The sequence below is a fragment of the Rhinopithecus roxellana genome, chromosome 14 (assembly GCF_007565055.1).
Source record: "Rhinopithecus roxellana isolate Shanxi Qingling chromosome 14, ASM756505v1, whole genome shotgun sequence".
NCBI lineage: Eukaryota > Metazoa > Chordata > Mammalia > Primates > Cercopithecidae > Rhinopithecus > Rhinopithecus roxellana.
In genome coordinates this window covers 98,962,943-98,977,638 of record NC_044562.1, presented here as the reverse complement: position 1 = coordinate 98,977,638, position 14,696 = coordinate 98,962,943, and the positions used below count along the sequence as shown (strand labels likewise).

The 14,696-nt window shown below is 33.2% G+C and overlaps 1 protein-coding gene across 4 annotated transcripts in view; it reads left to right on the top strand.

Annotated features, from left to right (window-relative positions):
- Positions 1-14,696, top strand: part of ERBB4 (erb-b2 receptor tyrosine kinase 4) — a 1,183,012-nt gene that overhangs the window by 895,319 nt on the left and 272,997 nt on the right. For 2 of the 4 annotated variants that reach the window (XM_030916910.1, XM_030916912.1), the window contains exon 16: positions 2,433-2,507. In XM_030916910.1, the coding sequence (XP_030772770.1) occupies positions 2,433-2,507 (75 nt within the window). Of the gene's footprint in view, positions 1-2,266; positions 2,312-2,432; positions 2,508-14,696 lie in introns of all 4 variants that reach the window. The other 2 variants (XM_030916913.1, XM_030916911.1) reach the window with 1 other exon arrangement.

Here is a 14,696-nt window from a genome sequence, read left to right as displayed (position 1 = left end):
ACAGGGCAAGGACATTTATTGAAAATACTAATCTAGCAACTTCACTACTTCTTTAAAGCCCTACAGTGATTTTCTATTGATTGTTACTAAGCAAATATTTCTCAAAATCTGGCTCCCACCTAATGTTCTAACTTCTTTTTTCCCCTCTTCCTATTGCCTCATATTTTGCTCTCCAACCAATAAGAATTATTTGTAGTTATTTTGCATATACAATACATTTCTTCAGGTCTGTGCTTTTGCTCCTGCAGAAACCACCGCCACCCCAAGCCCAGCTCGCAACACTAAATTGCAGCTTCCTACCTCCCCCAAGAGGGTTACCATGCCCTTCTAGGGCGGCTTTAGGTGTGCCCCCTCCACACTACCCTGAACCACTTTTTCATGCTTCTTATTATATTTATCACGTGATTCAATACACAGCTGTTTATGCATCTGTCTCCTTCATTAACCTTCATTAAATTCGGAGATCATTGAAAATGGAAAAATATCGAATTCATCTTTTTTTCTCCCTCTAGCTCCTAGAATGCTAGGAACACTTAGTAGACATGTAGCATAGGGCTTTTTAAATGAAAGAGAATCTTTCATATTCACACTTTTCCCTCAAGTTAAATTTTGGTTCTGGATTTTTTTTTTTTTTAATCTTTCAGGGGTTATTATAAAGATGGATTGGAAACTAGCCATAGCTTTTTAGATTCTCACTTGGAACTAATAAGTAGACTTTTAATTTTACAAAATGGTAATATGGTATAAAAATAATTTTCAAGAAGATAGAGCAGGAACGTATAAAAAAACAAGTTCTTTGGAATATAATGAAAAGAAAACTATATAAGACAAATTGGAAGCTCTTTTAGTAGTTAATTTTCCATTTTTAGAAATGATTTTGACTATAGATTGTATATAATACCAATTTAATTCTATGTACTCTAGATTTTTCCTTTTTAGTTGCTTTTTAAAAGACTTTTTATACAGGTGCATTCTATTTCTATAGGTTAAAATTTGTGCTACTCCAAACAAAAACAAAAACGAACCAATTTTTCAGCTAGCAGTAATGTTATAACAAATGTTTATGAGGCAGAGAGAGAAGTGACTTGTTATTATAGGTATACTATATTAGTTCACCAATGTTTAGAGTTATTTAAATATATAATAGATAGAGTGGCCTTATACATAGGCACCTTCTTGCATCATTATATGATGATCCTATCTTCAGCTTCTTTTTCAAATTTGAAAATTAAGAGTTTGGAAATATATGTAATCTTTATTACCAGTGAAATAAGGCACTTCTATAAATCATAACTATAAAAAGGATATTGATAATGTTCTGGAGCTATATGTCTTTGAGGGGAGAAAAGGAAAGGAAAAAGAGTTCAGGTGTATTGGAAGATGAAAGAAATAATACTTCTATGTTAGTTCAAAATGAAGTTCTAGGGACTGTACATTAGAATTCTGTGTACTTATGTAATTCCATGTAAATGTTAGTCTCAGTGTATTCTTTATTTACCTGGGTCTCAAAGGTAATTCATTTCCTTACAGAGTATTTCTTTATCTGCTATTGTTTGAGTTCATTATTATGGTAGTTTAAAAACCTGTTTTTGTTTGCCTATTATGGCATTGCTACTTTAAAAGAGAGTGTCAAGATAAACTACAGTATGATGAAACCAGTTAATTTTCTTTTTAAATAAATTCATGTTTAAAGATAAGTATCTTTTAAAGACAGACACAACCAAGAACCAGAATAATCTGATTATGTAAAGTATCCATGAGAATAGCATTAAAGCATGTTGACGCATTTTCTGCCAAAATCAATCTTTAATGAGCATTGAGCATCAGGTTATTATATTATATTGAATTGCTCATGGTTTTCTTATTTTTTTTTTTTATTTAAACTTAAGGCCTTTCATAAGAAACCATACACATGAAAACAATTAGAGTCACTGAAATATCAACTTATTTGTCGAGACATGTAATCATGTATGATGCATATCAGTTGAAAGTATTAGAAGTGAGCTGTGTGTCTGGAAGTTATTCACAGAACCAATGTAAAATTTCCTTTTACTGTGGGCATTTCTTTGCATTCCACTTGGTTGATAACGGCAATTCATTTCTGTGTGTTCATCAAGCAAAAATCTTCTTGCTGGCTTGAAATTCACTGTGTTCCAAAATAGTCTAATAGTTATAAGAATTCAAGATAATCAATATTTGTGTTACTGATTTTTTAAATGACTAATTTTTCTCCCCTTGTATTTTTTTAAATTTGCATTTTCTGCAGGTGCATAGGCTCAAGTATTGAAGACTGCATCGGCCTGATGGATAGGTACTTGGTGTGCTTGCTTCCCATGTTCTTCCTCCAAGGCTCCGTGTGTGAGCACTGGTGCATGTGTGTGCATGTCACTGTGGATGGAGAATGATGTTTTCTGTTCTGTAATTGCCTGCAGGTGTAATGGTCCCACTAGTCATGACTGCATTTACTACCCATGGACGGGCCATTCCACTTTACCACAACATGCTAGGTAACATCTACCATGTTTCCATTTTGTCGCTCAAATGCTTTCCTAGTTATCGTGAACAAAATGTACTAACCAGTTGGGTTAAATTTTTAATGTATTATAACTCATAATATATCTAATTAGAAAGTTTTGAAAGAGGCATAAAACACTTTCCTTCTCAAGCCAACTGTCCAACTTTCTTATCTTTTTCCTTCCTTCATTGTGATACAAGAGTCCCGGTTAGTAACACCATCAATTTTTTTTTTTTTCTTTTTTTGAGACTGAGTCTCACTCTGTTGCCCAGGCTGGAGTGCAATGGCATGATCTTGACTCACTGCAACCTCCGCCTCCCGGGTTCAAGTGATTCTCCTGCCTCAGCCTCCTGAGTAACTGGGATTACAGGTGCCCGTCACCATGCCTAGCTAATTTTTGTATTTTTAGTAGAGATGGGTTTTCACCATGTTGGCCAGGCTGTTCTTGAACTCCTGACCTCAGACAATCTGCCCGCCTTGGCCTCCCAAAGTACGGGATTACAGGCATGAGCCACCATGCCTGGCCTTGATTTTTAATTTGTGTAGTCTAAACAGCATTTTGAGTTATTAATATATAAATTTAATAGAATATTTTTGCTCTTAATTCAATAGATGATTACAAAAATATTTATAAGGAAAAAATTTGCAAAAGTTGATCTATGCTTGTATTTATTATTTAATTTAATTCAATTTCTGATTTTATATTATTTTTAACTGGTTGGCATATTCCTAAGTATAAGAATTAACATAAAGGCAATACAGAAAATATTTTGTGCAGGTAAAAGTATAACTTGGAATTTAAAAACAAAACATAAGACTCATTTCCACACAAAAACCTATATACTAATGTTTGTAGTGGCTTTTTCATAACCACCCAAAACTGGAAACCACTCAAATGTTCTTCAGTTGTGGCATATCTATATATCGTAACACTACTGAGCAATAGAATAAAAAGAAACAAACTGCTGATTCACCCAACAACATGGATGGATCTCAAATAGATTGTACTAAGTGAAATAAACCAGACTTAAAAAAATGCATACTGTATGATTCCATTCACATGGCATTCTGGAAAAGGTGAAACTATCAGGACAGAAATGTTGCCAAGAGCTGGAGACTGGGGGATAGGTTGACTGGAAAAGGGAAAGAGAGAATTTGAGGAGATAATGGAACTATGCTTCTATCTTGATCATGGTGATGGTTGTACAAAAGCATGTGCTTATCAAAAATTGTAGAACTGTACATTTTACTGTATGTAAATTATACCTCAATAAATCTGACTTTTAAAATATCTCATAAAACATTTCCTATATGAGAAAATAGTAACTTTACCTTCTTATGTAGAGATATTGTTAGATTTATTTATGAAACAAATTAATTACATCCTTTTGGGAGAGAGAAGGTAGTACTAAAGTTAACAAAATGTGAATTTTGGATGAAGTATTGCCTTTTAATGTAAACCCTTGTATTAAAGTATACATAGTGTAAAAGTACACAAAACATAATTGTAAAGCTCAGTGAATTTCCAAAAATGAAACATTTGTGTAGCCATTAACCAGATCAAGAAACAAGATAACAACAGAGCCCCAGAAGCTACCTTGTACCTCATTCCAAAGGTAGCCACTGTCCTGAATTCTAACACCATAGTTCAGATTGCCTGGCTTTTCACTTTATGTAAATTAGCCATACAGTTTGTATTCTATGCATCTGGCTTCTTTTGTGAAATATTATATTTATGAGATTCATCTGTGTCACTGAATTTAGTCATAATTTCTTCATGCATATGTTACTGACTTTACATGTTTTTAAAATAAATACGTCATCTTAATATATCATTTTAATGAATAAAAAAATTAAATTCCAAAAAGAAAGCGAAGCATGTGCTAGAGCAAATTGATTTCTACAACAGTGGCACTGTGACACTTGGGCACAATCAAGACTAGTTAGTATAGTTACTTAGAGCAAGGTAAAATTATGAAAACATTAGAGAGAGGGAGAGAATGCCTAAGACCTAAAGTATAGTTTCATAAACCAAGGTTCATCTTAGATTGTTCCTATATTTATGAAAGAAATTTTCCTTCTTGAGACCTTGGCTGAGCAACTGCATTATCAGTTTGAACAGTTTTCACATTTGCTTTGATGATTTTCTTTTAATTATGTAGTTATTCCAGTGGACTAGTTAGGGGTAATATAGTACAGTGGTTAAGTGTTCCGTCCTTAGAATCAGATTTTCTGAGTTCAGAGTCAGGCTCTACCATTTTTAGATGTGTGACTGTGGGTAAGTTCCTTAAATTATCTGAGCCTCACTTTCTTTATGCATAAAATGGGAATACTAATATAGTTCATAAATTGTAAGATTGAATGTGTCCTTAGAACAGTGCCTGGCTTAGAAATCACTCAATAAGTATTATTTATTATATTTCTATGTATCAAAAGTTCTCAAACCTTGGGGGTGAGAGAACATGCTTCCCAGTGTGTATTTCACTGAAAGGAGAGCACTGATTTAGAGAGTCTCTAAAGTCACACAGGGAGCTTTGATGTGTACCTAAAGCTCTTTTGATGGGCTCCTTGAAGGAAGAGACAGCATTTCTCTCTTTTCACCTTCAGAATCTCGATTACAATGTTGGCCACTGATACTAACTGTGGTAGGTCATTGGCTGATATGTAGAGGCAGAGAAAAGGTTAAAACCACATTGATAGATCACTTGTTGTCCTGAATGCTTGTAATTGAGGTTATTTAACTCAAAATCGTAGTGTATCTTGTTATAGATTTAATATTTTCAAAATTTAAACAAAAGCATGATTGGAATCAATCCTCTTGCCTGCTTTGGTTTCCAGGACATACTCAGTCTGTTGAGATTCCAGTAATCTCAGACTAAAACACCTAGTTCAGATTAGCCTTATCACAAATAGGTGACCATGACCAGTCACTGTTTATAGATAATACAGAAAGTACAGCCCATCATTTTTAAGAAGAATCACCTGTAGCCCACAATATAGATAAAAAGCAGGGGTTCTTGAATGTCTAGGTTCAAATATTGGCTCTATCATGTTTTTTTTATCTGTAAAATGGGAAGTATAATGATCATTTTGAAACTGAGAATTCTTATAACCCTTAAGATTGGTGGGAAGATTACATGAGATAATGCATACAGCTTTAGCCAGAATACAGAGTATATTCATTGGTGGTACTTACTGCTGTAGTTGAAATGTTGGCATAATAATCACTTTGAAAACCTCATAAAGTTAATAATTTACATATCAACAAGGCATTAATCCAGTAGATAAATGACTACAGGATTGATATATCAAAATTACTCAGGTTTTAAGCATTTCAATATACCAAACTTCTAACTACAATAATTTAAAAGAATTCATAGCAATAGTTAATTGTTCCTTTTAGGAAACTCTAGATATATTTAATTAATGCCTATTTAGAACCTAAATATAATGTAATGCGACTCCATTCTTCAATTGCATTGACTTGTCAGAATCAATTGACTTGTCAGGGGATGTTTATAAGAAAGTTTGAAATTTACATGAAGGATTTAGCCTGGATGCCTTGCAAAAGTGTGTATGATCATGGAACATTTTGATGCAGATTGGGTAAGACGTGAAAGTAACAAGTATCTGCTTTTTCAGGTCTTCAGTATTGCAAAAAATGCTTACCTCTCTGAGAAGAGGTGGGCGTGTATTTCATTGAAAGGAGAGCACTAATTTAGTAATATTATTTTTAAATTTAATCATAGTTTTTCAAAGCATCTGTCAATTAATTAAAGTGAATCTTACATAATAGGAGGACAAAAACTTCAAAGGAAAATAATTGTTTGGGGCAGGGCGCGGTCGCTTATGCCTGTAATCCCAGCACTTTGGGAGGCTGAGGCAGGCAGATCACGAGGTCAGGAGATCGAGACAAGCCTGGCTAACACGTTGAAGCCTGATCTCTACTAAAAATACAAAATATTAGCCGGGCGTGCCGGAACATGACTGTAGTCCCAGCTACTCAGGAGGCTGAGGCAGGAGAATCTTTTGAACCTGAGAGGCGGAGGTTGCAGTGAGTCACGATCGTGCCCCTACACTCCAGTCTGGGCGAAAGAGCGAGACACTGTCCCCCTCCTCCCTCCTCCACCGAAAACAAAGAAAATAATTGTTTTGAGTTTCTTAAACCATATTTTAACTTGCGGATTATCCAAATGCCTAGTTTCTTTTTAGTCACAGAAAATTACATTGAGCATGTCAATGTGGCCATTTCAAAATATTTAGTGTCATATTCTCATATTCCCTCCACCCCATTATACTGTATTCTGTTTCCTAAACCAGTGGGGGCAGGGTGGGAGCGAGGCGGGGGGAAGAAGATTTAAGTGAAAGCAGGTAAAATGTTTCCAGTCTTGATCAACTTTCGTTTTCTAAGCATTGTTATTCTTTCCCAAGCCTACAATTTATGAGTTAGTTTCCACACTCCATTTATATTATAGGCTGCTGCTGAAATTTCTTTCAGGAAGGTTTGATAAGATAGAATAGAATTTCTTTTTTACCTTTAGTCTCCTAGAATATGCTGCTTATAATGAAAATAATACTTGATATTTTAGAACCTCTCCCTACTTCCCTTATCTGAATTAAGTGCCTTAAAAATAGTATTTGCCTTTGGTGGTTTTCCTTTTCCCTCAATAATCCTATAAAAAATATGTTTAGCAAGATTTTTTTTCATTCTTTTCTGTATATTATTTATTTTAGCTTGCATACATGCTATTTTCATATAGATTCTGATGGAATAGAATATTTGCTTCTAATCTATTGTAGATTCTTGGTCAAATATATATCCAAAGGTTTTTTTTTATTTGTTTGTTTGTTTGTTTCTTTTAATCTCAGTCTCCTATTAGGGCTGAAATTTGTTAATCTCAATAAGTCAAGTTTCTATTGGCAAAACATGTCTTTATATTAGTTAGCAGTCCACATGTAAACTGACTAATAACTCTTTTCAAATTTGTGAAATTATTAAAACAACTAGATATCAAGCATTTTTATCTAGCTACTTGCTCCAAATCAATTATTCTAGGTGCTTCACAATATAAAATAAAGCCATTTAACTCAGTTCAGCTATCTAAATCTCCTGTGGGCAGCTATTTGTAACATTTTATATTCTTGTCATATTTTAATGTCTGTGTCATACTTTTATTTTATGGTATAGTAGTTATTAACTAAGAGGTCACATAACAGTTTAATCCTTTAGCAGTATAACCCACATGTGATATATGAGAGAGATGATATGATATTACGGGCACCACTTTCACAATTGGCATATTTTGTTTCCTTGTTTGTTTTGCCCCCAAGGAACTTAGTTCATAACTTATGTCCAAATCAAACGGTCAAATTCAACCATAGATGGTTACCTTAGATGAGTGGCAGTTGTATTATGATCTTTAAGTCCAATAAATAAAAGTACACAGCCCTTTATTATAAGTCTATCCTCAGTCCACCAAGTTCTGTATATTAAATTTACTTTTGAATTAAAAAGAGTTTGAAGAGGTGAAGGAGAGTGTGTGAATCTCTTGTATTCCACATGATTTTTTCCCCATTTCCCAGTATCCATAAAATACCAAGATTATCACAGAATTATAAGGGAAGAACAAAAACATCTCAGCTCAGTTGTTAATTACTGTTCATACAGTTAAAGGGGTTACTTTAACAGAAGTAGTTAGTATCACAAAGTTGTAAAAGTGGCTTTTACATTGATAGCAAAATGCTCAGACATTGTTACCAAAGCTTCTAGAGACCCTAAAATGTCAATATTATACTCAAAGTCACTGAGTGACTTAAAGTATAATAAAACAGAACTTAAAGTATAATAAACAAACAAAACAAAACACAGTTCCACAGGTAAAATTACAGGCATGGCATAGCTGGGTTTTTTTCTTATCTTCTCACCAGGCTGAAATCAAGGTGCTGTCTGGCCTGTGTTCTCATCTAGAGCTTGGAGTCCACTACCAAGTTCATTCAGGTTGTTGGCAGAGCCAAGTTCCTTGAAGTTGTAGGACTGAGGTTCCCAAGTTGTTGCTGATTCTTAGCCAGGACCGCACTCGGTTCCTTGCAGCCATATGTATTCGTTGTCATGAACCAGCCCTTCCCACCTCACCCCTACCATCTTCAAAACCCAGCAACAATGCTTCAGATCCCCTTATTCTTTGAATCTCCTAGATTTTCTCTCTCTAACCAATAGACCCAGATTTGAAGGCTCATGGGATGAAGTCAGGCCCTTGCTGACTGTCTTTCTATCTTCAGGTCAAGAAATTTGGGACCTTAATTACATCTGCAAAATCCTTTCACATTAGCACCTGGGTTAGAATTTAAATCAGTGGGAAAGGTATGTGTATATTTCAGTGGCTGTAATCCTGGGAGCAATTTTTGATTTCTGTCTAGCACATCTGCTTACCCTGGGGACTTGATCATATAATATTTCTAGTGATGCCATTCTTGTTTTTTCTTGTCCTGAAGGAAATTTTATTATTATTCTGTGTGTCATGCAACTTTGCCATATAAAGGCACCTTTATGTATGAGAGATCAATTGGTCAAACTATCTTCAAATAATTTATTATCATATTCTTGCCCCCAAAGGCCCTAGAGCAAGCAATAAGGTATTATCTTGCAACTAAAACCAGGCTTCTCTTTGTACAGTTATATACTGTAAGGTAAGTTCTCGGTGTCCATGTTGGTTCCAGGTGCTCATGCTGCATTATTGAGCAGTACGTCACAGACAGAATCCTGATTAAAGTACTCACTGGTTAATATCAAATTTTTGGCCTTTTCATTAAGTCATCAGACCTGTAAGTCTCTTTCAAGATTCCTCTAGACCTGCACTGTCGAATATGGTAAACACTAGCCACATATGGCCATTAAGCACTTTCAATGCAGTTAAAGCAAACTGAGATTCTATGTAATTGTAAAAAGTACACTGGATTGTGAAGACTAGTATGAAAAAGGGAATGTACAATATCTTATTAATAATGTGTTATATCAGTGACATGTTGAAATGTTAATAATATGGGTATATTGGGTAAATAAATGCAATTAACTTCTTCTTAAATATGTCTGCTAGAATATTTTCAAACACTTATTTAGCTTGTATTATATATCTATTGGATGGCACTGCTCCAGCCCAGTCATCATGAGACTTTGATTTAATATTCAATTTTGGTAATAGTTTTATATAAAATAAGAACAGTGGAGGGAATGATTTTGAATATTCACAGAAGGGTGTTTATTTCATCAGCTTCGATAGGTTACAGATGGGATGAGTTAGAGCCGAGGAAAAACATCTGTTTGCCTGAACCCATTGCATATACCTGTATATTTATATGTGCACACAGATCGCATAAACTTCTATAAGAGGAGACTAAATTATGATAATTTGAGTCTGCATTTAGAATTCCCAATATGGTCTACTTTTAAAATTGAACATTACTCAAAGGGTTGGAATTATATATCATAGATCTTCTTAAATTTGTTTTATAGCCCATATTTTAATTAAAACATTGTTTCAGTTTTTATAAATGAACAATACTTAACCAAAAATATTTCTTAAGTGGACACCAAAGTTTCTGTTTTTATGCCTGCCATATATTTAGAAAAGAGTTGAACTTATTTTACCATATAATTTAGGCATATATTGTATTAGATCCTAAGTAAGTACCTTTTTCATATTTTCTATTTAACTAGGGGAATCTAATTAACTGAGACCCCCTTCTGTGATGTGGTTACATAAAATGATGTGTAGATATTAACTCAAATTGCTCTCCTCATGCCTTTTTCTTATTACCTCAGCACATTCCCTAATTAATCATTTTTTCATAAACATACAATTATTTTTCTATACTATGTATATAGGCAGGAGCTAATTAGCAGAGTGTTTTGATTTCTCAACAAAATTCCCTTACAGTGATTTCCTTCTCTGCCATCATCTACCCTTAAACCCAAAGAGGTATAATTTCATCGTGATTTTGCAGTAACTTAGTACTAAAGAATGAATGATAAGGAAAGGGAACCTCACCTCTAATAAACTCTGAATGCTTGTAGCCATTGTAATTTTTATAGCATTCTGTTCTTCTGCTCAGTGTAAAGTGTTCCATATGCTTGAGTCATTTATGGAATAATTATAGTTACTTTTAGTAGAGTAAAAATAAAATAACAACAAAAACCGTTTACCATAAAAAGTTTACTTGTTTAGGGAAAAATACCATGTTTTTCTGAACAAAGCAAGATAAATGTACGAAGCTACTCCTTTGTTCAATCTCTGACCCCCAAATCCTGGAGTTAAAATCCCAGAGAGAATAGCTATATTGTTCTACACACCAGGAAAAAAAAAGACCAAAGGGAAAACCAAAACATCAGTTTTTATTTCTTTCTCAGAGTACTGATGCTTTTTCCAAAATCTTATACATAGCTAGGAGCTTGTTTTTGCCACCTTTAGAATATCCTAATATGTATCTATATCAGGTGTGCTACACTGTGACATTTAATATTTATGACAAGCATATAAAAACAGTAGTCACCATTGTCATTCATAAATAATGAAACAGTAATTCAGCAATTTACAAAAAAAAAATCACTCAATGTCTTTCTCTTAGTTTTAATTTTTACCTATTAAGCCTACCTCTGTATAGGATTTTATATTGCAGTTCTCACACAGAGTATTTTATCTTGGACCAATAAATTCCATGATCTAAGCATGTACTCCTATAATTGTAAATAATGTAACTTTTTTAATACATCAGATAAACTAATTTAAGACATATATAGACAAATATAGGCACAGTTTTAAAAAGTATTTTCTAAAGTGAGAGTTATTTTAAGATTCTGCAGAGCTTTGAAAAAGTTGTGGTGTCATATGAGAACAACTTTCACCTGTTCCTAATTGCATTAATGCTACCATCCCCAGCCTCCCTCATCAAAAGTACAAGTAAGAATTCAAATCTCATGGACAATAAAATAAAATAAAAGACAATATAGTGCTGGACTTTGGCAGACACTTCCTTGTTGTCACTAGATCATCCTGTAGGAGTTATGGGATTGGGCAAAATTGATTGGAAGTAGTAACGATTGTAGGTGATAGGTTATGAATCTTAGATTGTGTATTATCTTGCTCTGGTTGTTTCAGTAAAAAGTGATTTCTCCCAAGAAAAATTCTTCCCACTGTCGACACAGTCAAACATACCATATTTTATTTGGTTTTAACAGGAGAAAACAGAACAAAACAAAAACCCTCCTCCATATATGTTATTTAACAATATTCAGTCAATAAATATTCATTGTATTTACTACATGTTAAATGTTGGCTAAGATACTGATGAAAGAATAGAGAGAAAAATTAACATAATTCCTGATATCATAAAATTCATTGTGTAGGGAAAGAGAAAATATTATTTAATATTGGTTTACATTATTTACATGCACGATTATTTATTATGAGGGAAATTATAAATTATTATGTGATATGCAGATGGTAAGAAAAGAAAAATACAACAAATGACACCTGGGTTTTTGACCTGAGTAACTGAGTAAGAATGATGTCATAAACTGAGATGGAGAAGACTCAAAAGGAAATAGAACAAATTGTCTGAGGAAAATAAAAAATCCTGTTAAGGTTATAACAAATTGGAGATGTTTATTTGATATTTGAATGAAGATTTTGTGTAGGCAAATAAATATAATACTGTAGAGCTCAAGGGAGGAGTCTGGGTCATCAATCATATTTAAATTTGTTACATTAAATGAGATTCCATATGTAGAAAGTATAGATGGAAAACTCCCGAAGCCTTAGAATACTCCATACTTTATACGAGCAGAACAGAAGAGAAAGGTATAGTATGGCAAAGGAAATTGAGACAGAATGGATGGAGGTAGGAGGAAATCAGGTAAAGTGAAGCCCTGGAAGCCAAGTGAAGAAAATGTTCTAGAAGGGAGTGAGTCCATTTGCTGATTGGGAAGCAAGTATTGACCTTCTAACTTAATCAGTTGTTGGTAATATAAATATTTAGTATTATCAATGTGAATGGCTGGCTAAAACTATTGGAACAAGTAATCAGGGAATTGGGGTGCCAGAAATTCGAGTGAATGGAGAGATGTGTTAAGATTCAAAAAATATTTAGAACTTAAAATATAATACCATACTTAGTGATTAACTGGATATGAAGGAATTGGGATAAGAAACTGTTAATCATTTTTTTTTAGGCTTCTGGCTTGCAAAATTGGATGGATGGGGGTAACATTAGCTGAGATTTGTCACAGTAGAAGGGTGCTAAATTAGTCATCCTGTGTTTAGTTTCGGATGTGGTGAATTTGCAGTAACTTTGACATATTCAAGTGATGCTAAATGGGAAATTTAATATAAAGATATGGAAGTTTCTCCAAGTGTTGATATCTTTTGAAAAATGTAGATGAGAGAGAAGAGAGAGAGATTGGGAAATAGTTGGAATAGGAATAATATCAAGAGAAAGATATTTTGAGAAAGGGTGAAATTTTGAGTCTGTTTTGGAAGATTTTATAGAGTGTGAGAGGCTGGAGATACAGGAGAGAGAAGAGATTATTAATTATAAAAATTTCCTTAAAAAAAATCAGAAAAATTAAGAGGCAAAGAAAATCTGAAAGGATTAGTCTTAGAGAAGAAAAAATTCCCTCCTTCATTATTTTATTGGAGAAAATAATTACAGGATAAAGATACAGATAAATGTATAACTTTTGTAAGAAAACGTTGAGTTTATGTAAAATTCTAAACTCTCTTTGAGGTTGTAGATGAAATCATCTTGCCAAAATGGAGGAGGTGTATTTGTATGAGGAGAGAGATTGTTAAATATTAAATTCAAATACAAACTGGGCTAATTTTTGCATTTAAAATATTCTAACATTAATCCACAAATCATCAATAATTTGCAATGTGTTGCTTTACATGTCTCTAACTTGAAGGTCACCCTATTTTACTTTTGCATGGAAAATAATAGGTTGTGGTTTGCTCTCAGTGACTCTAGACTCATTAAATTAGAAGACTGTTAAATACATAATCAGAATCTAACAGCATCCTGTATGTGTTCTGAGACATTAATAAATTTCCATACCTGTAGCGTTAATTGCAAAATGCTGATATATAATAATTACTCCAAATCACATCATTACTACAAACATCAGCAATTGTGCAACTGTGCAGGTACAGATTACTAGTAAATCAGTACATCATGAAATATTTTTCCTATTTCAGTTTTTGTATGCTTTCAAATAAGAAATTATGATGGAATTCCCTTATAAATAAAATTTCTTTGGCTTCTGATTGTACTTATGTAACTAAATTTATCTTCAAGCAATGGTTCTGATCTTAGCAATTTGTCCCATATGCCTTTCTTTTAAATCCAAAGCAAGTAAATATAGATTTCATCATCCTGATGGTTAAAGCTCACCAGCTCATCATATTTTAGGTACTTTTTATTTTTTCCCTCTTTCTGTCTTTTAAGGTTAATTCTTTTTTAAAAATATATTTTGAAATAAAATTTAAAATTACAAAAGTAATACATGCTCAGAGTATTAAATAGAAATGTATATGTTATGTCTACGCTTTAGTCCTTCCACACATTTCTCTATATGCTAATACATATATACAATAATAAGGGTTTTTGTTTACAGATAAGGGAGCATATTCTACACATTATTCAGTAGCTTGCTTTACTCAGTTAATAGTACTTTGTGGACAGCCTTCCAGATTAACAGACATAACCCCTTTTTATGATTGCCTAGTATTCCCTAGTATCAATTTACCACCAACTCCCCATTGAAAGATAGGCAATCCCTATTTTTTTGCCTTTTGCAAATTATAAAATAAATAACACATATATGTGTGTGTATCTGGCATTACAAAAGTATGTTTAGCTAGGAATTAATTAAAATACATGAAAATATTCAAGTTTCTTTTTCATATATGTGAATTGCTATTCAAAAAGTCAAATAGAAAACACATTAAATATCACAGAATTCACAACATGAGTTAAAAAACATTTGAATTATAGTGTCATTATAAAATACATAAATTTATAACAGATCATTATCTTTCATAGCTATCTAAAATTAGACAAGTTCCATCAAAGTATGGCTGCAAGTTTTTCACCAAAAGTTGCCAAAGACTGCATAACTTAGAAATTTCTT